General features: G+C 54.0%; 1 protein-coding gene and 1 long non-coding RNA gene across 2 annotated transcripts; one reads left to right on the top strand and one right to left on the bottom strand.

The window, feature by feature from the left end:
• Position 1: 1 nt before the first annotated feature.
• On the top strand, positions 2-3182 carry LOC122103057. The gene is made up of 4 exons (XR_006146684.1): positions 2-91; positions 683-724; positions 1442-1546; positions 1818-3182. It is a non-coding gene; the product is annotated as an uncharacterized LOC122103057 (long non-coding RNA).
• A 1051-nt stretch (positions 3183-4233) lies between these two features.
• LOC122103056 (homeobox protein PKNOX1-like) lies at positions 4234-23262 on the bottom strand (the record flags this gene model as incomplete). Its single annotated transcript, XM_042673575.1, has 4 exons — positions 4234-4968; positions 6385-6557; positions 9352-9428; positions 23125-23262. Coding segments are annotated over 4 exons (600 nt in total), but the record flags the coding sequence as incomplete, so codon positions are not given.
• Between the last annotated feature and the right edge of the window lie 3 nt (positions 23263-23265).

Consider the following 23265-nt stretch of genomic DNA (forward strand, 5'->3'; position numbering starts at 1 on the left):
TTCCAGATCCGCCTGACGGACACGCTGGGCACGCTCTCGCACGCACTGGAGATGGACCACTTCGCGCTGGTGGTGCACGAGCAGATCCAGTGTGAGTGCGGTCTGTGCGCGCCGCGTCTTGTTGGGAGCGAGGTCACTGGGCTTGGACACGGGCATCGTCCAGCTCAGCTTCCCTCCTGTGCTTTCCCGCTGCATCCGGCTGCCAGGCCCGTGCCCACGTTTGGGGGCAGTGGTGATGAGTGGCACTAACCAGTCTGGGTACCCAAGGCTCCTGGCTCAAGGGCTGAGTCAGGAACCTGTGACTCAAGCTGTGTGTGCGAGGGGCCTGGCAGGCGGGCAGGCAGCAGGCAGCAGGCAGGCTGTACTTGGATGAGGCTCAGGTTGCCAGGCAGGGGATCCTCATCCCGGATCCCAGCCCCAAGGTGGCAGGTTATCTCATAGAGTCCCGGAAGAATCTGGAGGCTGCCTCGGCTCCCACGGCCTCCTCGCTCTGGCAGCACGTACACTTTGTGAGCCCTGTTGTACCTGAAGCCTCCTCAGAGTCCACCCAGGGCCCAGAGAAGGGCTGTAGAGCTCAGGATGCAGTTGTGAGGCCTCAACCCCGCCCGCCGGCTGCGCTGTGCGTGGTGGGCGCCTGGGGCAGCCCCATGTCTAACCCCCTCTCCCGTCCTTGGCTCTACAGCACGGGACCAGGCCTGGTCAGGAGTGGTGGGGGGGCCTGCAGGTATGTACGCCCCGTCCGTCCCAGCCCCTGGGAAATGGCCAGGGGGCAAGCTCTGCAAGCCTTGTAAGGTCGGCGGCAGGCAGGGCCCGCGGAGAACCAGGGCTCACCATGGGGCCCCGCAGGGATGCATCTTGGGGGACACGGTTGTGGAGCTGACACTTCCCAAGCCCCCAAGGCTGAGTAGCAGCCCTGAGCCCCTGGAGAGTGGATGTGACAGTTCACGTCCCAAAGTAGGAAACTGCATTACTTACGGGGTGAAGCTTGCCACCGTGCTTTTTATGGAATCTGGTGCTAATCCCGCCGCAGCAGACGTGCCCAGCATGCCACGGGCTTCCTGGTGGCCTCATCTAAAGTCTGCCACCACAACCCACGGGCTCCATGTGGCACTGGGCCTGGCCGGTGCCAAAAGCACGGGTTCTGCAGCTCGGGGCGGCGCGGCGTGGCGGCGATGGTCCAGCTCTGCACCAAGCCTGTGGCCCGGGCTGTGCAGCCCAGGCAGGAGCGGGGCCTCCGGGCGCGGTGGGGTGGCAGCGACTCCGCTAGGCCGGGCGGAGGAGCTGCTCTGACTGGGCCCACAGGCTCAGGACGGAGTGGTGGCATAGGGCCTCCCTGGGGGTCACGCAGGTGCCGGCGAGAACCCAGGGAAGGTCTGGGGACGGACCCTGCTCAGAGCGGCCCTGCGCCCCACACCTCTCACCAGCCCTTGCTTCCCTCCAGACCACAGCAGCGGCCAGGCCAGCCAGCGGCAGATGGTGTTCGGGGTGGTCACTGCCATCGACCTGCTGAGCTTCGTGGCGGCCAGGGAGCAGGACCAGCATTGAGGTGTGGTATAAATGGGGGTCTGCACCTGCTTTTATGAACACGCAACGGACTGATTTTCACCTTCCTGGGGCTGGGCCCCCTGACCTCCCTGCCGGGAGCCACGGTCAGGAGCTGCTTAGACCGGGGCTGGGAGACGGCGCCCTCTGGCTCACTGGCTGCAGCGGGCTTCTCTTTAATGCTTCCCCACAGGAAGCCAGGCTGGGCACGGGGCAACGGGGAGGCCCCGGGCTGGGCCGACTGGAGCGGCTTGAGACTGTGGGTGTCCATTTAGGTGCAGTTCAATAGCTGAAAACCCACAACGCGGGAGCAAAGGCGCATTCAGGACGTCACGCTGTCCCCTCGCCTCTAAGTCCACAGCACCCTGGGGGAAGCAGTCCCTCCCCACCCGTCCCCGCCCTGGCTCCCCCGCCCGGCCTCCGGTCTCCCCCAGTGTGGACTCTCGCATAAATGCAATCACACCATCTGTGGCTCAGCCGTCTGTTCTCGCGGGGGAGGGGCCCTCGGTGTAGCCGGGAAATCGTCCATTGTGTGGATGGACTGCGTTTTGTTTTTACATCCCCCGCAGATGGGTGAGAGAATCTTCTCCAATAGCACGGTCCGGTGCAGCCCAAGGACACCGTGCCACACACGCACCCACATGCATGCAAAAGCAGCTTTTGGTGACATGAACTTTATAAAAGCAAAACATCCATAAGGCATGTTTCTATTTTTAATTTTTTTGCATTGATAAATCAACTGCTTCACAAAAATCCTTTTTAAAGACAACAATCCAAGAAAACATATCGTTACAGTATTCACATTTTATAAGATTGTCAGCTTCAAGGACCGAACAGAACCAGAAAGACACTGTGGAGATGGCCGCGGGCACACCGAGGGGAGGGCAGGGCAGGGCAGCGGCCACCGGCGCGCCCCGGGCTGAGCCTGGAGCCCGGCTAAGGTCTCCACACACTGCAGGACTGGTCTACTTGGGTGACTCTCTGGAATCCAAACATGGAGCGCTGAACCGCCAACTGGAGCTCGCCACTGTGGGCAACTGGGTCTAGCTCTTCACTAGGTAGCCAAACAGCAGGCAGGACAACGGGCAGACTGTGGTCTCAAACACACTCAAAGGCTCTACCACAGGGGAAGTTGGTGAAGCTAGGATCAGACCTGACCACGGAAAGGAGGCTGGAAGGGGACAAACGTTCCGACCCTCTCCCTGGCCGAGGGCTGGAAAACATGTGTTTTAAGGTGCAAACTTAGAACAAATACAATTGGCAGCAATTTCATGAGCCAGAACGGCCAGCTATGCACAAGCACCCCAGTATTCATGGAGGGTCAGAGGAAACACAGCCAGGACCCAGTGTAGCTCTTGATGATTTTGTTTTTGAGATAGTATCTTGCTATGTAGCCAAGGCTGGCCTTGAACTCAAGATCTTATGCTATTCCTTGGAGTTTCACAAGAGAGAATTCAGGGTTTAGGAACACAGGCCTGGCACCTCTTGGCAGGGTGTTCAGGCCCCGGGCGGAACAGTGGGTGCGACCAGCCCTTCTCGTGGATGCGGGCATGCCCCCCCAGGTTTGACCATGATTTCAGGGGTGGAGAGATGTGCTCTGCACGCTGTGGATGTGCACCTGCGCTGCCGAAGATGGAGGGGGGGGGGGGGAGGGAGGAAGGGCTGCCAGCCCCGCAGGTCCCAAGTGAAGAATTCCCGTATTAAAAGAGCTAATGTGAACTTTTAGACTTGTGCAGACCTGACTTAAATATTAAAAACTATAAATAAGAAATGCAATGGCTGCTTTAAAATGCTCTTACCCCCCTAAAGAGTTGCAAAACAAGTTTTTCTTTTAAGTGAACCTCTGAAATGGCCTGGTAGCAAAGTGAGCCCTCTGCGGTCTCCCCTGGGACTGACCTTGGTGAACAGACTTTTGGGGGAAAGATATCAGTTCCAGAAAAAGCCCCGCACCAGCTAATGATGACCCCAATGTGACCCTGGTCCAGACCCAGTCACTCCTGGGGAGTCGATGCGCAGCTGTCCCTGCTCAGCAGAGGGGCCTCGGGCCCTGGGGGACACAGACGTGGGGACCAAACCCCACCTGCTGACCCGGTGGAAGAGGAGGGTTCTGGAAACGGACACCTGCTGAGAGCAGGGGGCAGGAGCGCGGCTGGGGAGGGACAGTTCAGTTCGTCGGGGGCCACATGGTCCCGGTCACTGCTGTCACGTGACACACCAAGAGGGCTCTGAGCCGGGGGGAGAGCACACGGTACGTTAGTTTCTAATAAACATTCTATCCATTACATATTCTGGCTAAAAAAAATTCTAAAACGATGCACAGTTAGCACGGTAAGGCAGCCATGTAACTGAGGTCAAATTTAAATTAGACAGGACGACAGTGGGAGCTTGTGAGGCTGCGGCCTCTCACGTCACTTACCTCAAGTTCTAGTCACCACGCCCTTCCGTGCTTCTTAGATCACCGTAAAACGCAATGTGAGCGTCACACACAATTCATCAGCTAGATAGATGGTCGCTCCTTTTTTAGCAGTTAAAGGGTAAACTTCCCGAGGGAAACGGGAGCCTGCAGCGGGGCAGCAGCCGGCAGGCCGTGGGATCTGGCGATTCCGAAGGTTCCAAATGGAAAACAAGCATGTAGTGTAGTGTTCCTTCTCTAGAAATTTATCCTCAATATACTCATAATCCAATTCATAGTGAATTTATAAAAATAGCTTTTTATCCAATAATTCCAGCAAGGTAAAAATAGGAGTTTCTTTTTCTACATAGTAAATGAACGGGCTCGCGGGCCAGTACCGTGCACGCCGGGGAACCCAGCGCGGCCAGCCCGGCTCTTCCACCCGTGGCCACGCACATGGGCGGCCCCCGAGGTCTGCTGCAAACCACAGAACTCAATTACGACTGCATAATTTTTTTAGAAAATGGCAGCACAACTCCTTAATCTAGTCAGGGATTCAAAATGGGGGGCAGGGGCATCATTCACGGTTCTAGCAGTAAACCTTTGAAGAAGTTCCTTAAAAACCCACACACGCACGTTTGAAGAAGTCGCGGCAGCGGCAAGGCCGCTTGTTAACCCTACTATGAAATACAAAAGTGCACGCTCCTATATCTACATATAAAACATATTAGAATAAAACTGTAAAATGTTTGCTGTGCAAACAGTAAGAAGTCGGGTGCGCCGCGGGCGCGGCGGGTGCTGGCGGCACCGGCTCGGCCGGCCCTACTGCAGGGAGTCGCTGTTCTCTAGCACCAGGCCGCCCATGTGCGTGGGGGCCAGCGCATCCCCCTCATCTTCCGCGCTGTCCACGGACTCATCCTCACTCTGCCCCGCCATCATGACCTGCTGCACGGCCAGGGTGGCCCCGTCCGAGGACAGGGACTGCAGGCTGTCCACGTTCATGTTCACAGGCGTGGTGATGGTCACGACGGTACCTGCAGCGGAGCACAGGGAGTTACGGCTCAGAAGAGCTGTCTGCTCTCCACGGGTGCTGCTAGCTGGCTTGGCTGAACCTGAAGAACCTTAAGAAGCCTAGGTGTCTGTGGAGAGCCCCGCAGAGGCGCAGGCCACGCCCAGCTAAGGACATCTGGATGGGAAGTTAGGTCAACAGAGGTCAGTGTGATGGACGGCAGATTTCCAGGCCAAAGCATGCTCCAGAGAGAAAGAGAACCCAGGACATGGGACCAAGATGTATATAAAACCAAACGCAAAAGAGAAGCAGGTCAGAGGCAGGAAGACCAATTTGAGAGGGCAAAAAAGAAGAGACAGTAACAGTGTAATATGTAAATCTCTGTCGTCGAGCCTGACAGCCAAGGAAGGAAACTACCCACACAGAACAGGGATGTGGCGCATGAATACAGTGAGCGGATCTGCAGGTTCCAACCAGGTATTAGCAAGGAGACACGTGGTGTCCACAGGATGTTAGTAAGTAACGACACGAAGAGACCTCACATATTTGCATATCTGTATGATACGCACACAGCCAAGAAGAACCGTAGAAGAGATAAATTATTCATTCCCATCTATGAACAGAATTAGCAGGGAGCACAGGAAAACGGACTGGTTGTCTCTCCAAAGATCAGAAGCCACTGGTTACTCTAGTCTGAAATTCGGGTCATCCTTGCCTCTTCTGAGGCAGGGGAGGGAGGAGAGGACCGTGATGGTTATGGTGTGGATGTGGGGGCCCAGGACCTCGAAGCGGGCTGGGGACGCTGGTCTCCTCCCCTTCCTGTGTCTCCATGATGTGGCCCTTGCTGGAAGCCCGAGCCCAAGGCCACCCACTTAAAGCCAAACAAGTGGCACACAAAGCGTTCTAACATTTGAAGCATGCGTGCAACACAAAGATGCTCCTGAACCACGTGAGGACGGCGGCCTGCGGTAGGGAGAGAAGGAGAAGAAATAAAACTACAGACAGGCACTTGCACTGAAACAGGGGAGGACATCAGGCGGCCAGGGGGAGACCCGTTGTGCCAGCTGCACCCGACACTGGCAGAGGAGGAAAGCAAAACCAGAAGCGAAGGACACGGTCACGTCTACTCTACAACGAGCGCACAGGGTTCACATCCTCCAGCTCTGGCCGGAGCCCAGCACCGACACACTCACTCCACAGCTTCCTCGGAGCTAGCCTGAGCACACAGCAGCCCACAGGGCCCCAGCTCACACGACCACCTCTGTCCACAGCGACACGGGCCCCAGCTCACACGACCACCTCTGTCCACAGCGACACAGGCCTCAGCTCACACGACCACCTCTGTCCACAGCGACACAGGCCTCAGCTCACACGACCACCTCTGTCCACAGCGACACGGGCCCCAGCTCACACGACCACCTCTGTCCACAGCGACACGTACCTTCTGACATGGCGAGCTCACTTGGAGGCGGCTGCGGCACGCCGGAAGCGATTGAGTCAGGCCAAAACCTCTGAACCGGCCTGTTCTGAGCCGTTTTTTTCTTTGTTTTCGGGGTCTCTGAGCAACTGGAATCCAGCATTGGCTGGAGAATTCGTCTTCTAGCATTGATGAACCTGTGAGAAGGAAGGGACATGGAGAGCCTCCTGCAGTCCACGTTCCTAATGAACACACCTAGCAATCAGGCCCCGAGATCCAACAGTGAAATGAATGAGTGAGCAAAGTCTCCAGAAACCTAGGGCCTGCCATTTACATAGCAATTGGTTTAAATAAGGATCCACTCTTCCATGGCACCTTTCTGGTTTTTGGTGAAGGGTTTCTGTTTTGTTTTTATACCTCATCTGCAATTGATCTTAGCTAAAACAAACAGAAAAAGGCTGAGAAGTAAATTTTTAAGCTCACCTGATTTTCTCTACATGGGTGAAATCAGGCATTCATGATGACACAAATGTGGATACGACATTATTTTTTGTAAGGAAGAAAATGTTCAAGTAGCAAGACTTTATGAATCCAGTCCTCTCCTCCTGCCTGAGGCTGCGTGCTGTGCCGCTGGCCAGACCACATGCTGGGCCACCAGGGAGCTCTCTGGCTCACCAGAGTAAGGGCCTGGGTAACGCTCCACCGCTTCCCGACACCATTCCAGATGGTGAGCTACCTAGCACAGCGCCTGTGTGTGGACAGTGATTGACCCCCTGGGACTGCGCTGCTCTGTGTGCTGGGGGCGGGGGTGGGGCCGCAGGTCTGGAGGGCAGGGAGCAGCTAAGCAGGACTCACAAAGCTACATCACAGCAACAACAACTTGGACCTTATTCTACATGACATTATTCTATTTCTCTCTGTTGTCCTTACAGTAACAGGTCAAACTACTGCCAATGAGCACCCCTGAGAAGTTGAGTATTTATCCAGCACAAACCATTGAAGCTGTTTTTGAGGAAACTACTCAACTTAGGAACTGAAACACACAAAGCAGTCAGCAGGCGGCCCCGGGTGGCTGCAGGCCAGGGTGGTTATGAGCTGGAGGGGCTTTGGGCTTGGGACAGTCTTGTGTGGCCTCCCTTTCCCTCACACTGGAAGGCCGGGCTGGTAGGGCATTCTCTGCACTCATGAACAGGGAAGGAAGAGCAGGTGGGGTCAAGGCAGGGCCCACCCACTGGGGAGAAAAGCCACATCAACTTGGAACTTCCTAAAGTCTCTGGCCTGGCCCCTCTCTGTCCTAGCTCCCCACGCCGGCCACCACCCAGTGCCTGAGGCTCTACAGGAGGCCTGCCCAGCCTGGACCATGGACCCATGAGATGCTCCCACTTGGACACTAAGCCTGCGCTAGCATTCTACCTGAAGGCATTACCTCAAGTGGTACGATGTGTTATTGCTACCCAAATAAAATAACAGCCCTAATACAAAATCATAGAAAAAAATTTTGGTGTATGCTGGTCTTGGGACTTGAACTCAGGACCTGGGTTCTGTCCTTGAAGTTTGTATTTCTTTTTCTTTTCCTCAAAGCTAGTGCTCTACCACTTGAGCCACAACTCTAACATTGGCTTTTTGGTGATTAATGGAGGTAAGCATCTCAGGGACTTTCCTACCTGACCTGGCTTCAAACCATGATCCTCAGATCTCAACCTTCTGAGTAGCTAGGATTAGAGATGTGATCCACTAATACCTGGCACAATAGAAGTATTTAATGCAACACTAAAGCATACCTGGTTGCATCTATGCATAAATATAAAAGTCTGTTGCTTATATTGAAATTTTAACAATTTTACATGTTAGCATAGATAAAGTAAGGACAATAATGTTTACAACTGGTAGGATTTGTGCCTTCTCTTATGCATACCAGAAGCTGACATTGCTTCTCACACCTGAATAAGAAAAGTGAGACAAGTAACCACGCTACTGAATGGAGCTGCACCTCTACACAAGAGCACTGGGTGGAAAGCGTCCTCTCTCTGGAGGAAAACACATGGCCGGGGTCCGAGTGACCTTACCAGGACGTGACCCCAGACCCAGAAGAGGATGTTCCATCCACAAATAGCCATGTCCCTGGGCATGCTCTCAGCGAATGGCTCCAGGCCCTGCCACGCAACACAACTGTCTCAGAACAGATGGGAGAGAAACTGCGCCCTTGAGCTACAGGTAGAAGCCAGAGCACCCCTGACTCTCGCTGTCCCGCCCAGAGGCCATCCCTGGGCGTCCCAGTTCAGAAAGATCGTGGGACTGGGGTGGAGGCGTCACTGAGAGACAGGCAGTCTGCAGTGGGCATGGAGATGAAGCAGGGGGCGGGCCGTGAGCACGCGCATTCCTGGCGCCCTGCCAGCAATGGCAGCTCTCGGGGGACGGGGTCTCGCCAGCTCAGAGCATGCAGACGTCTCAACAGTATTTCCTTTTCTTTTTTTTGCCAGTCCTGGGGCTTGAACTCAGGGTCTGGGCACTGTCTCTGAGCCTCTTTGTGCTCAAGGCTAGCGTTCTACTACTTGAGCCACAGTGCCACTTCTGGCTTTTTCTAAGTAGTTTATCAGCGATAGGAGTCTCACGAGCTTGCTTGCCCCGGCTGGTTTCAAGCTACAGTCCTCACACCTCACCCTCCTAAGTAGCCAGGATGACAGGTGTGAGTTCGGGTGCTCCTCCACTTGCAAGCCCTGCCTTGAGCCCCCCACCAGCTCTTCCTTCCCCGCCCATGAGTGCAGATACTGTCCTCGCTGATAACTGGCCTGTTAGCAGAGCGTGCCTTCCTGTGAAGGGGAAGGGTGGGAACAGCTAGACTGTCCCCAGCCCAAAGCCCATCCAGCTCTCGACTCCCCTTGGCCTGCAGCCACCTGGGGCTGCTGACTGATTGTTTTGTGTGTATGGGTCACCTCTCCAGGTTCTATTGCAGTAAGGACATGGTGTCAGAAAGCTGTGCATCTGTCTTACCAGTTGTTCACTTGGAGTAGTGTCAGATTTGTCTGAGCAGCAATCTGCTTTTTCTCATCTTCTGTTGGGTAAGGATGCTAAAAAATAAAAGGAGAGTTTGTTCATGACCTTAACTCTTAAGAAGAAAATAGAAGCATACAAATTACCAAGAATAAAAGCTGGTATCAGTAGCACTTTTAGCCAAACTTAACTTTAGTCTTACAAATCTTTTTTCAACATAACGTTGTTAGGAGGAGGGTGGTGTAGAGAGGGGTTACCGTTTCCTAAGCCGGGTAACGAGCACATTTCTTTTTTGGACGGTGTCACCCCTTCCTTTTCTCTCTCCTAGTCTCCCCGGTCCGGGATCACGTGTTGCATAGCTCATTTTCCACACAGGGTATACTGAATACCATGACTACATTTGTTCACCCCTCCTCTCTTTCTGCACTATCCATTGCCTCCCCCTTAAAAGACAAAAAGAAAGGCTAAAAACAAACACCACCACACCGCCACCAACAGAAATCCATGCTGCCATTTCTTAGTATTCAATTTTTATTTATTATTTTTTGCCAATCCTGGGGCTTGAACTCTGGACCTGGGCACTGTCCCTGAGCTTCTTCTGCTCAAGGCTAGCACTCTACCATTTTAGCCACAGTGCCACTTCCAGTTTTTCTGTGTATGTGGTACTGAGGAATCTAACCCAGAGCTTCATGCACACCAGCAAGCACTCTACCACTAATCTACATTCCCTGCCTCTTAGTATTCATTTTGTTTAAATATTCAGAGGAGTTTTCCCTTTAGGTTCCTCCCCTAAGAGTAACCTCCTGTGGCCTGTGTGAGAGACAGTCCTGTAGCCTGTGTGTGTGTGAGACAGTCCTGTAGCCTGTGTGTGTGTGTGAGACAGTCCTGTAGACTGTGTGAGAGACAGTCCTGTAGCCTGTGTGAGAGACAGTCCTGTAGCCTGTGTGTGTGTGACAGTCCTGTAGCCTGTGTGTGTGTGTGAGACAGTCCTGTAGCCTGTGTGTGTGTGTGTGAGACAGTCCTGTAGCCTGTGTGTGTGTGTGAGACAGTCCTGTAGCCTGTGTGAGAGACAGTCCTGTGGCCTGTGTGTGTGAGAGACAGTCCTGTAGCCTGTGTGAGAGACAGTCCTGTAGCCTGTGTGTGTGAGAGACAGTCCTGTAGCCTGTGTGAGAGACAGTCCTGTAGCCTGTGTGAGAGACAGTCCTGTAGCCTGTGTGAGAGACAGTCCTGTAGCCTGTGTGTGTGAGAGACAGTCCTGTAGCCTGTGTGAGAGACAGTCCTGTAGCCTGTGTGTGTGTGTGAGACAGTCCTGTAGCCTGTGTGAGAGACAGTCCTGTAGCCTGTGTGTGTGTGAGACAGTCCTGTAGCCTGTGTGAGAGACAGTCCTGTAGCCTGTGTGAGAGACAGTCCTGTAGCCTGTGTGTGTGTGAGACAGTCCTGTAGCCTGTGTGTGAGACAGTCCTGTAGCCTGTGTGTGTGAGAGACAGTCCCGTAGCCTGTGTGAGACAGTCCTGTAGCCTGTGTGTGAGACAGTCCTGTAGCCTGTGTGTGTGTGAGACAGTCCTGTGGCCTGTGTGTGTGAGAGACAGTCCTGTAGCCTGTGTGTGTGTGAGACAGTCCTGTAGCCTGTGTGTGTGTGAGACAGTCCTGTAGCCTGTGTGTGTGAGAGACAGTCCTGTAGCCTGTGTGTGTGTGAGACAGTCCTGTAGCCTGTGTGAGAGACAGTCCTGTAGCCTGTGTGTGTGTGAGACAGTCCTGTAGCCTGTGTGTGTGTGAGACAGTCCTGTAGCCTGTGTGAGAGACAGTCCTGTAGCCTGTGTGAGACAGTCCTGTAGCCTGTGTGTGAGACAGTCCTGTAGCCTGTGTGTGTGTGAGACAGTCCTGTAGCCTGTGTGTGTGAGAGACAGTCCTGTAGCCTGTGTGTGTGTGAGACAGTCCTGTAGCCTGTGTGAGAGACAGTCCTGTAGCCTGTGTGTGTGTGAGACAGTCCTGTGGCCTGTGTGAGAGACAGTCCTGTAGCCTGTGTGTGAGACAGTCCTGTGGCCTGTGTGTGTGAGACAGTCCTGTAGCCTGTGTGTGTGAGAGACAGTCCTGTAGCCTGTGTGTGTGAGAGACAGTCCTGTAGCCTGTGTGTGTGTGAGACAGTCCTGTAGCCTGTGTGAGAGACAGTCCTGTAGCCTGTGTGTGTGTGAGACAGTCCTGTAGCCTGTGTGTGTGTGAGACAGTCCTGTAGCCTGTGTGAGAGACAGTCCTGTAGCCTGTGTGAGACAGTCCTGTAGCCTGTGTGTGAGACAGTCCTGTAGCCTGTGTGTGTGTGAGACAGTCCTGTAGCCTGTGTGTGTGAGAGACAGTCCTGTAGCCTGTGTGTGTGTGAGACAGTCCTGTAGCCTGTGTGAGAGACAGTCCTGTAGCCTGTGTGTGTGTGAGACAGTCCTGTAGCCTGTGTGTGTGAGAGACAGTCCTGTAGCCTGTGTGTGTGAGAGACAGTCCTGTAGCCTGTGTGAGAGACAGTCCTGTAGCCTGTGTGTGTGTGAGACAGTCCTGTAGCCTGTGTGTGAGACAGTCCTGTAGCCTGTGTGTGTGTGAGACAGTCCTGTAGCCTGTGTGTGTGTGAGACAGTCCTGTAGCCTGTGTGAGAGACAGTCCTGTAGCCTGTGTGAGAGACAGTCCTGTGGCCTGTGTGTGTGTGAGACAGTCCTGTAGCCTGTGTGTGAGACAGTCCTGTAGCCTGTGTGTGTGAGAGACAGTCCTGTAGCCTGTGTGTGTGTGAGACAGTCCTGTAGCCTGTGTGTGTGTGAGACAGTCCTGTAGCCTGTGTGTGTGAGAGACAGTCCTGTAGCCTGTGTGTGTGAGAGACAGTCCTGCAGCCTGTGTGTGTGTGAGACAGTCCTGTAGCCTGTGTGTGTGTGAGACAGTCCTGTAGCCTGTGTGTGTGAGAGACAGTCCTGTGGCCTGTGTGTGTGAGACAGTCCTGTAGCCTGTGTGAGAGACAGTCCTGTAGCCTGTGTGAGAGACAGTCCTGTAGCCTGTGTGTGTGTGAGACAGTCCTGTAGCCTGTGTGTGTGAGAGACAGTCCTGTAGCCTGTGTGTGTGTGAGACAGTCCTGTAGCCTGTGTGTGTGAGACAGTCCTGTAGCCTGTGTGAGAGACAGTCCTGTAGCCTGTGTGAGAGACAGTCCTGTAGCCTGTGTGTGTGTGAGACAGTCCTGTAGCCTGTGTGTGTGAGACAGTCCTGTAGCCTGTGTGAGAGACAGTCCTGTAGCCTGTGTGTGAGACAGTCCTGTAGCCTGTGTGTGTGAGAGACAGTCCTGTAGCCTGTGTGTGTGTGAGACAGTCCTGTAGCCTGTGTGTGTGTGAGACAGTCCTGTAGCCTGTGTGTGTGAGAGACAGTCCTGTAGCCTGTGTGTGTGTGAGACAGTCCTGTAGCCTGTGTGAGAGACAGTCCTGTAGCCTGTGTGAGAGACAGTCCCGTAGCCTGTGTGAGACAGTCCTGTAGCCTGTGTGTGAGACAGTCCTGTAGCCTGTGTGTGTGTGAGACAGTCCTGTGGCCTGTGTGTGTGTGAGACAGTCCTGTAGCCTGTGTGTGTGAGAGACAGTCCTGTAGCCTGTGTGTGAGACAGTCCTGTAGCCTGTGTGTGTGAGAGACAGTCCTGTAGCCTGTGTGTGTGTGAGACAGTCCTGTAGCCTGTGTGTGTGAGAGACAGTCCTGTAGCCTGTGTGTGTGAGAGACAGTCCTGTAGCCTGTGTGTGTGTGAGACAGTCCCGTAGCCTGTGTGAGAGACAGTCCTGTAGCCTGTGTGAGAGACAGTCCTGTAGCCTGTGTGTGTGAGAGACAGTCCTGTAGCCTGTGTGAGAGACAGTCCTGTAGCCTGTGTGTGTGTGAGACAGTCCTGTAGCCTGTGTGTGTGAGAGACAGTCCTGTGGCCTGTGTGTGTGTGAGACAGTCCTGTAGCCTGTGTGAGAGACAGTCCTGTAGCCTGTGTGAGAGACAGTCCTGTAGCCTGTGTGTGTGTGAGACAGTCCTGTAGCCTGTGTGTGTGAGAGACAGTCCTGTAGCCTGTGTGTGTGTGAGACAGTCCTGTAGCCTGTGTGTGTGAGACAGTCCTGTAGCCTGTGTGAGAGACAGTCCTGTAGCCTGTGTGAGAGACAGTCCTGTAGCCTGTGTGTGTGTGAGACAGTCCTGTAGCCTGTGTGTGTGTGAGACAGTCCTGTAGCCTGTGTGTGTGAGAGACAGTCCTGTGGCCTGTGTGTGTGTGAGACAGTCCTGTAGCCTGTGTGAGAGACAGTCCTGTAGCCTGTGTGAGAGACAGTCCTGTAGCCTGTGTGTGTGTGAGACAGTCCTGTAGCCTGTGTGTGTGTGAGACAGTCCTGTAGCCTGTGTGTGTGTGAGACAGTCCTGTAGCCTGTGTGTGTGTGAGACAGTCCTGTAGCCTGTGTGTGTGTGAGACAGTCCTATAGCCTGTGTGTGTGAGAGACAGTCCTGTAGCCTGTGTGAGAGACAGTCCTGTAGCCTGTGTGTGTGAGAGACAGTCCTGTAGCCTGTGTGTGTGAGAGACAGTCCTGTAGCCTGTGTGTGTGTGAGACAGTCCTGTAGCCTGTGTGTGTTTGAGACAGTCCTGTAGCCTGTGTGTGTGAGAGACAGTCCTGTAGCCTGTGTGTGTGTGAGACAGTCCTGTAGCCTGTGTGAGAGACAGTCCTGTAGCCTGTGTGAGAGACAGTCCCGTAGCCTGTGTGAGACAGTCCTGTAGCCTGTGTGTGAGACAGTCCTGTAGCCTGTGTGTGTGTGAGACAGTCCTGTAGCCTGTGTGTGTGTGAGACAGTCCTGTAGCCTGTGTGTGTGTGAGACAGTCCTGTAGCCTGTGTGTGTGTGAGACAGTCCTGTAGCCTGTGTGTGTGTGAGACAGTCCTGTAGCCTGTGTGTGTGTGAGACAGTCCTGTAGCCTGTGTGAGAGACAGTCCTGTAGCCTGTGTGAGAGACAGTCCTGTAGCCTGTGTGTGTGTGAGACAGTCCTGTAGCCTGTGTGAGAGACAGTCCTGTAGCCTGTGTGAGAGACAGTCCTGTAGCCTGTGTGAGAGACAGTCCTGTAGCCTGTGTGAGAGACAGTCCTGTAGCCTGTGTGTGTGTGAGACAGTCCTGTAGCCTGTGTGTGTGAGACAGTCCTGTAGCCTGTGTGTGTGAGAGACAGTCCTGTAGCCTGTGTGTGAGACAGTCCTGTAGCCTGTGTGTGTGAGACAGTCCTGTAGCCTGTGTCTATGAGACAGTCCTGTAGCCTGTGTGAGAGACAGTCCCGTAGCCTGTGTGTGTGTGAGACAGTCCTGTGGCCTGTGTGAGAGACAGTGCTGTAGCCTGTGTGTGTGTGAGACAGTCCTGTAGCCTGTGTGTGTGTGAGAGACAGTCCTGTAGCCTGTGTGTGTGTGAGACAGTCCTGTAGCCTGTGTGAGAGACAGTCCTGTAGCCTGTGTGTGTGTGAGACAGTCCTGTGGCCTGTGTGAGAGACAGTCCTGTAGCCTGTGTGTGTGAGAGACAGTCCTGTAGCCTGTGTGTGTGTGAGACAGTCCTGTAGCCTGTGTGTGAGACAGTCCTGTAGCCTGTGTGTGTGAGAGACAGTCCTGTAGCCTGTGTGTGTGTGAGACAGTCCTGTAGCCTGTGTGTGTGTGAGACAGTCCTGTAGCCTGTGTGTGTGTGAGACAGTCCTGTAGCCTGTGTGTGAGACAGTCCTGTAGCCTGTGTGTGTGAGAGACAGTCCTGTAGCCTGTGTGTGTGTGAGACAGTCCTGTAGCCTGTGTGTGTGTGAGACAGTCCTGTAGCCTGTGTGTGTGAGAGACAGTCCTGTGGCCTGTGTGTGTGAGACAGTCCTGTAGCCTGTGTGTGAGACAGTCCTGTAGCCTGTGTGTGTGAGAGACAGTCCTGTAGCCTGTGTGTGTGTGAGACAGTCCTGTAGCCTGTGTGTGTGTGAGACAGTCCTGTAGCCTGTGTGTGTGTGAGACAGTCCTGTAGCCTGTGTGTGAGACAGTCCTGTAGCCTGTGTGTGTGTGAGACAGTCCTGTAGCCTGTGTGTGTGTGAGACAGTCCTGTAGCCTGTGTGTGTGTGAGAGAGAGTCCTGTAGCCTGTGTGTGTGTGAGACAGTCCTGTAGCCTGTGTGAGAGACAGTCCTGTAGCCTGTGTGTGTGTGAGACAGTCCTGTGGCCTGTGTGAGAGACAGTCCTGTAGCCTGTGTGTGTGTGAGACAGTCCTGTAGCCTGTGTGTGTGTGAGACAGTCCTGTAGCCTGTGTGTGTGTGAGACAGTCCTGTAGCCTGTGTGAGAGACAGTCCTGTAGCCTGTGTGTGTGTGAGACAGTCCTGTGGCCTGTGTGAGAGACAGTCCTGTAGCCTGTGTGTGTGTGAGACAGTCCTGTAGCCTGTGTGTGTGAGAGACAGTCCTGTAGCCTGTGTGTGTGTGAGACAGTCCTGTAGCCTGTGTGTGTGAGAGACAGTCCTGTAGCCTGTGTGTGTGTGAGACAGTCCTGTAGCCTGTGTGTGTGAGAGACAGTCCTGTAGCCTGTGTGTGTGTGAGACAGTCCTGTAGCCTGTGTGTGTGTGAGACAGTCCTGTAGCCTGTGTGTGTGTGAGACAGTCCTGTAGCCTGTGTGAGAGACAGTCCTGTAGCCTGTGTGTGTGTGAGACAGTCCTGTGGCCTGTGTGAGAGACAGTCCTGTAGCCTGTGTGTGTGTGAGACAGTCCTGTAGCCTGTGTGTGTGAGAGACAGTCCTGTAGCCTGTGTGTGTGTGAGACAGTCCTGTAGCCTGTGTGTGTGAGAGACAGTCCTGTAGCCTGTGTGTGTGAGAGACAGTCCTGTAGCCTGTGTGAGAGACAGTCCTGTAGCCTGTGTGTGTGAGAGACAGTCCTGTAGCCTGTGTGAGAGACAGTCCTGTAGCCTGTGTGAGAGACAGTCCTGTAGCCTGTGTGTGTGTGAGACAGTCCTGTAGCCTGTGTGTGTGTGAGACAGTCCTGTAGCCTGTGTGTGTGAGAGACAGTCCTGTAGCCTGTGTGTGTGTGAGACAGTCCTGTAGCCTGTGTGTGTGTGAGACAGTAATGTAGCCTGTGTGTGTGTGAGACAGTCCTGTAGCCTGTGTGAGAGACAGTCCTGTAGCCTGTGTGAGAGACAGTCCTGTAGCCTGTGTGTGTGTGAGACAGTCCTGTAGCCTGTGTGAGAGACAGTCCTGTAGCCTGTGTGAGAGACAGTCCTGTAGCCTGTGTGTGTGTGAGACAGTCCTGTAGCCTGTGTGTGTGAGACAGTCCTGTAGCCTGTGTGTGTGAGAGACAGTCCTGTAGCCTGTGTGTGAGACAGTCCTGTAGCCTGTGTGTGTGAGACAGTCCTGTAGCCTGTGTCTATGAGACAGTCCTGTAGCCTGTGTGAGAGACAGTCCCGTAGCCTGTGTGTGTGTGAGACAGTCCTGTGGCCTGTGTGAGAGACAGTGCTGTAGCCTGTGTGTGTGTGAGACAGTCCTGTAGCCTGTGTGTGTGTGAGAGACAGTCCTGTAGCCTGTGTGTGTGTGAGACAGTCCTGTAGCCTGTGTGAGAGACAGTCCTGTAGCCTGTGTGTGTGTGAGACAGTCCTGTGGCCTGTGTGAGAGACAGTCCTGTAGCCTGTGTGTGTGAGAGACAGTCCTGTAGCCTGTGTGTGTGTGAGACAGTCCTGTAGCCTGTGTGTGAGACAGTCCTGTAGCCTGTGTGTGTGAGAGACAGTCCTGTAGCCTGTGTGTGTGTGAGACAGTCCTGTAGCCTGTGTGTGTGTGAGACAGTCCTGTAGCCTGTGTGTGTGTGAGACAGTCCTGTAGCCTGTGTGTGAGACAGTCCTGTAGCCTGTGTGTGTGAGAGACAGTCCTGTAGCCTGTGTGTGTGTGAGACAGTCCTGTAGCCTGTGTGTGTGTGAGACAGTCCTGTAGCCTGTGTGTGTGAGAGACAGTCCTGTGGCCTGTGTGTGTGAGACAGTCCTGTAGCCTGTGTGTGAGACAGTCCTGTAGCCTGTGTGTGTGAGAGACAGTCCTGTAGCCTGTGTGTGTGTGAGACAGTCCTGTAGCCTGTGTGTGTGTGAGACAGTCCTGTAGCCTGTGTGTGTGTGAGACAGTCCTGTAGCCTGTGTGTGAGACAGTCCTGTAGCCTGTGTGTGTGTGAGACAGTCCTGTAGCCTGTGTGTGTGTGAGACAGTCCTGTAGCCTGTGTGTGTGTGAGAGACAGTCCTGTAGCCTGTGTGTGTGTGAGACAGTCCTGTAGCCTGTGTGAGAGACAGTCCTGTAGCCTGTGTGTGTGTGAGACAGTCCTGTGGCCTGTGTGAGAGACAGTCCTGTAGCCTGTGTGTGTGTGAGACAGTCCTGTAGCCTGTGTGTGTGTGAGACAGTCCTGTAGCCTGTGTGTGTGTGAGACAGTCCTGTAGCCTGTGTGAGAGACAGTCCTGTAGCCTGTGTGTGTGTGAGACAGTCCTGTGGCCTGTGTGAGAGACAGTCCTGTAGCCTGTGTGTGTGTGAGACAGTCCTGTAGCCTGTGTGTGTGAGAGACAGTCCTGTAGCCTGTGTGTGTGTGAGACAGTCCTGTAGCCTGTGTGTGTGAGAGACAGTCCTGTAGCCTGTGTGTGTGTGAGACAGTCCTGTAGCCTGTGTGTGTGAGAGACAGTCCTGTAGCCTGTGTGTGTGTGAGACAGTCCTGTAGCCTGTGTGTGTGTGAGACAGTCCTGTAGCCTGTGTGTGTGTGAGACAGTCCTGTAGCCTGTGTGAGAGACAGTCCTGTAGCCTGTGTGTGTGTGAGACAGTCCTGTGGCCTGTGTGAGAGACAGTCCTGTAGCCTGTGTGTGTGTGAGACAGTCCTGTAGCCTGTGTGTGTGAGAGACAGTCCTGTAGCCTGTGTGTGTGTGAGACAGTCCTGTAGCCTGTGTGTGTGAGAGACAGTCCTGTAGCCTGTGTGTGTGAGAGACAGTCCTGTAGCCTGTGTGAGAGACAGTCCTGTAGCCTGTGTGTGTGAGAGACAGTCCTGTAGCCTGTGTGAGAGACAGTCCTGTAGCCTGTGTGAGAGACAGTCCTGTAGCCTGTGTGTGTGTGAGACAGTCCTGTAGCCTGTGTGAGAGACAGTCCTGTAGCCTGTGTGAGAGACAGTCCTGTAGCCTGTGTGAGAGACAGTCCTGTAGCCTGTGTGAGAGACAGTCCTGTAGCCTGTGTGTGTGAGACAGTCCTGTAGCCTGTGTGTGTGTGAGACAGTCCTGTAGCCTGTGTGTGTGAGACAGTCCTGTAGCCTGTGTGTGTGAGAGACAGTCCTGTAGCCTGTGTGTGAGACAGTCCTGTAGCCTGTGTGTGTGAGACAGTCCTGTAGCCTGTGTCTGTGAGACAGTCCTGTAGCCTGTGTGAGAGACAGTCCCGTAGCCTGTGTGTGTGTGAGACAGTCCTGTGGCCTGTGTGAGAGACAGTCCTGTAGCCTGTGTGTGTGTGAGACAGTCCTGTAGCCTGTGTGTGTGTGAGAGACAGTCCTGTAGCCTGTGTGTGTGTGAGACAGTCCTGTAGCCTGTGTGAGAGACAGTCCTGTAGCCTGTGTGTGTGTGAGACAGTCCTGTGGCCTGTGTGAGAGACAGTCCTGTAGCCTGTGTGTGTGAGAGACAGTCCTGTAGCCTGTGTGTGTGTGAGACAGTCCTGTAGCCTGTGTGTGAGACAGTCCTGTAGCCTGTGTGTGTGAGAGACAGTCCTGTAGCCTGTGTGTGTGTGAGACAGTCCTGTAGCCTGTGTGTGTGTGAGACAGTCCTGTAGCCTGTGTGTGTGTGAGACAGTCCTGTAGCCTGTGTGTGAGACAGTCCTGTAGCCTGTGTGTGTGAGAGACAGTCCTGTAGCCTGTGTGTGTGTGAGACAGTCCTGTAGCCTGTGTGTGTGTGAGACAGTCCTGTAGCCTGTGTGTGTGAGAGACAGTCCTGTGGCCTGTGTGTGTGAGACAGTCCTGTAGCCTGTGTGTGAGACAGTCCTGTAGCCTGTGTGTGTGAGAGACAGTCCTGTAGCCTGTGTGTGTGTGAGACAGTCCTGTAGCCTGTGTGTGTGTGAGACAGTCCTGTAGCCTGTGTGTGTGTGAGACAGTCCTGTAGCCTGTGTGTGAGACAGTCCTGTAGCCTGTGTGTGTGTGAGACAGTCCTGTAGCCTGTGTGTGTGTGAGACAGTCCTGTAGCCTGTGTGTGTGTGAGAGACAGTCCTGTAGCCTGTGTGAGAGACAGTCCTGTAGCCTGTGTGTGTGTGAGACAGTCCTGTGGCCTGTGTGAGAGACAGTCCTGTAGCCTGTGTGTGTGTGAGACAGTCCTGTAGCCTGTGTGTGTGTGAGACAGTCCTGTAGCCTGTGTGTGTGTGAGACAGTCCTGTAGCCTGTGTGTGTGTGAGACAGTCCTGTAGCCTGTGTGTGTGTGAGACAGTCCTGTAGCCTGTGTGTGTGAGAGACAGTCCTGTAGCCTGTGTGTGTGTGAGACAGTCCTGTGGCCTGTGTGAGAGACAGTCCTGTAGCCTGTGTGTGAGACAGTCCTGTAGCCTGTGTGTGTGTGAGACAGTCCTGTAGCCTGTGTGTGTGAGAGACAGTCCTGTAGCCTGTGTGTGTGAGAGACAGTCCTGTAGCCTGTGTGTGTGTGAGACAGTCCTGTAGCCTGTGTGTGTGAGAGACAGTCCTGTAGCCTGTGTGTGTGAGAGACAGTCCTGTAGCCTGTGTGAGAGACAGTCCTGTAGCCTGTGTGTGTGTGAGACAGTCCTGTAGCCTGTGTGAGAGACAGTCCTGTAGCCTGTGTGTGTGTGAGACAGTCCTGTAGCCTGTGTGTGTGTGAGACAGTCCTGTAGCCTGTGTGTGTGAGACAGTCCTGTAGCCTGTGTGTGAGACAGTCCTGTAGCCTGTGTGTGTGAGAGACAGTCCTGTAGCCTGTGTGTGTGTGAGACAGTCCTGTAGCCTGTGTGTGTGTGAGACAGTCCTGTAGCCTGTGTGTGTGAGAGACAGTCCTGTAGCCTGTGTGTGTGAGAGACAGTCCTGTAGCCTGTGTGTGTGTGAGACAGTCCTGTAGCCTGTGTGTGTGTGAGACAGTCCTGTAGCCTGTGTGAGAGACAGTCCTGTAGCCTGTGTGTGTGTGAGACAGTCCTGTAGCCTGTGTGTGTGTGAGACAGTCCTGTAGCCTGTGTGTGTGTGAGACAGTCCTGTAGCCTGTGTGTGTGAGAGACAGTCCTGTAGCCTGTGTGTGTGAGAGACAGTCCTGTAGCCTGTGTGTGTGTGACAGTCCTGTAGCCTGTGTGTGTGTGAGACAGTCCTGTAGCCTGTGTGTGTGTGAGACAGTCCTGTAGCCTGTGTGTGTGAGAGACAGTCCTGTAGCCTGTGTGTGTGTGAGACAGTCCTGTAGCCTGTGTGTGTGAGAGACAGTCCTGTAGCCTGTGTGTGTGTGAGACAGTCCTGTAGCCTGTGTGTGAGACAGTCCTGTAGCCTGTGTGTGTGTGAGACAGTCCTGTAGCCTGTGTGTGTGTGAGACAGTCCTGTAGCCTGTGTGAGAGACAGTCCTGTAGCCTGTGTGTGTGTGAGACAGTCCTGTAGCCTGTGTGTGTGAGAGACAGTCCTGTAGCCTGTGTGTGTGAGACAGTCCTGTAGCCTGTGTGTGTGTGAGACAGTCCTGTAGCCTGTGTGTGTGTGAGACAGTCCTGTAGCCTGTGTGTGAGACAGTCCTGTAGCCTGTGTGTGTGTGAGACAGTCCTGTAGCCTGTGTGTGAGACAGTCCTGTAGGCTGTATAAGTTATCGTGTCCGGTTGTACTTTAGATCTGGCTGCAAATCTGTTTTTTTAATGAAGCACTTCTCACATTCAAGAACTTTTCATGCTTAGCAGAGCACAGTGAAGATGAGGATGGCTCCGGTCCTGTCTCGGTGGCCGGCTGTGGGGCGTGCTCTGTGGCGGGCACCGCTGGAGGACTTGATATATAAGCCACCACCTGTGTCAGGTTACCTTTTATCTATGACAACTAACTGCACCCAAGGAAAATGACTTCTATCTAGCAGGAGTGGGGAACCATATTTCTGCTGAGGGCCATTTGGATACTCAGAACATCATCACTCGCCATACACAATGGTCACCACCGCAGCCTCGCCACTGGAAGCTGAGGAGAAGCATATGTGCCTGTCCTGTGGGTATGCAGAATGATTCCAAGGACTATAAATAGCCCATAGCCAGACATTCCTCCCTCCAGCACACAAAAAGTCCTTTTCCCAGCCCGGGTGACTGTGCCAGGATGACATTTACTCGGGTGTACATGGGACCAACAAAGCAGGACAGCAGCATCTGCCCATTGCCCTGGATGCGGCTTAACACTCAATTTGAGTGGCGGCACATTACCAGAGGGATGGAACGGCATCAGATCTACTCAGCAGTCAAGTTTGTTCCTGAAAACTTAGCAACAGGATATGTGATTTGAAAGGACTGAGGAGTACGTAGCTCTGATTTCCACATTGTAGAAGCACATACATTTTTGCCCTTTAAGTCTCAATGTGCCAGGCGCCAGTGGCTCACGCCTGTAATCCTAGCTACTCAGGAGGCTGAGATCTGAGGATCACAGTTTTAAGTCAGTCCAGGGAGACAAATCTGAGAGCTCCTTATCTCCAATTCACTAGCAAGAAACCTGGAGGTGTAGCATAAGTGGCAAAGCACCAGGCTTGAACACAAAAGCCAAATGAGAGCATGAGGCTCTGAGTTCAAGTCCTAGTACTGTCACGTACACAAAACAAAAACTTCCTAAAATACCAAGGGTGTGGTGCGGCAAGCCTGTGATTCCAGCACTTGGGAGGCAGAAGCTGGAAGGGCAGCTACTCAGACAGACCCGTCTCATAGACCACGGGCTGGGATGTAGCACAGTGGTAAGCCACTGGCCCAGCACGAGGTGGGGCCTGAGCACCATCCCCAGCAAGCCCCTTTCCACCCCACAAAACAACAACAACAACTGGGCAGGAAACAAATACATAGAAAAGCAGACAATAACCAGAGCTGCCCTGATACGTTCAGAAAACCATGAGGCCGAGTCATTGCAAAGAAAGGAGAATGAGGGGAGACCACAGCCCTGCAGCCGGCGTACAGGCCAGCATAACCACAGCGCGGCCCTTCTCCCTGCCTGTCACCACCGAATGCTTTTCCCTGCTGTGGTCCTCAGTCCTGTGCACCCTGGTTGCGCACCCCCACCTCCCCACTCCTGGGCCTCACTGCATTTCCCCCGGGACACGCCTGGTCACTCTGGACTCTCGATGCTCCCCGTGTGGCAGTAGGCTGCCTACAACACGTCCCCACTGCCACCACACCAAGCTTCCGGGGAAGTCTGGGGCACGAGGAGAGCCAGGGTCCCTGCTTACCCGGGGACCCCATGTGGGCAGTCAGCTCATGCTCCCAGACCCTCCTCGGTACACACTGCGCTCCCTAACCTTAATGACATCCTTGAAAACACAGCATGAAACACCGCTTTCCTTCCCGAAGTTTTGCACGAACACATCCTTTTCTCTGCCCACTTCTCAAGTAACCCCACGCCACCATCCGACCTGAAGGGTAGGATTTTCTCCCACACATGCACACAATTAGCATGAGCTAAGTTAACTCTCTTTCCACTAGGAGATCCTTATGTCTTAAGTTTTTCAAGGCCATTTTAGGGACCCATGCTCAGCCCACACTCAATGTAACCCCAGACCCATAGACCTGGGGCTGCTGGACGCAGGGACAAGACACGCGTGCAGAGGGCACCTTGGGCCACGCTAGCTGCAGCCTGGCCCCCTTACCCCAATGTGCTGGAAGAGCCAGGACCGCATCACGTTGGTGGCATGCTTTGGCAGGACGCCCCTCTTGTTCTTGGACGAGCTGTCATCTTGGTGTAGAATGCTGAGATCTTGGTTCAGCTGTAACTGGAGCTTGAACATTTG

The sequence above is a fragment of the Dipodomys spectabilis genome, unplaced genomic scaffold (genome assembly GCF_019054845.1).
Source record: "Dipodomys spectabilis isolate Male_0828 unplaced genomic scaffold, ASM1905484v1 ptg001496l, whole genome shotgun sequence".
NCBI classification, from domain to species: Eukaryota; Metazoa; Chordata; class Mammalia; order Rodentia; family Heteromyidae; genus Dipodomys; species Dipodomys spectabilis.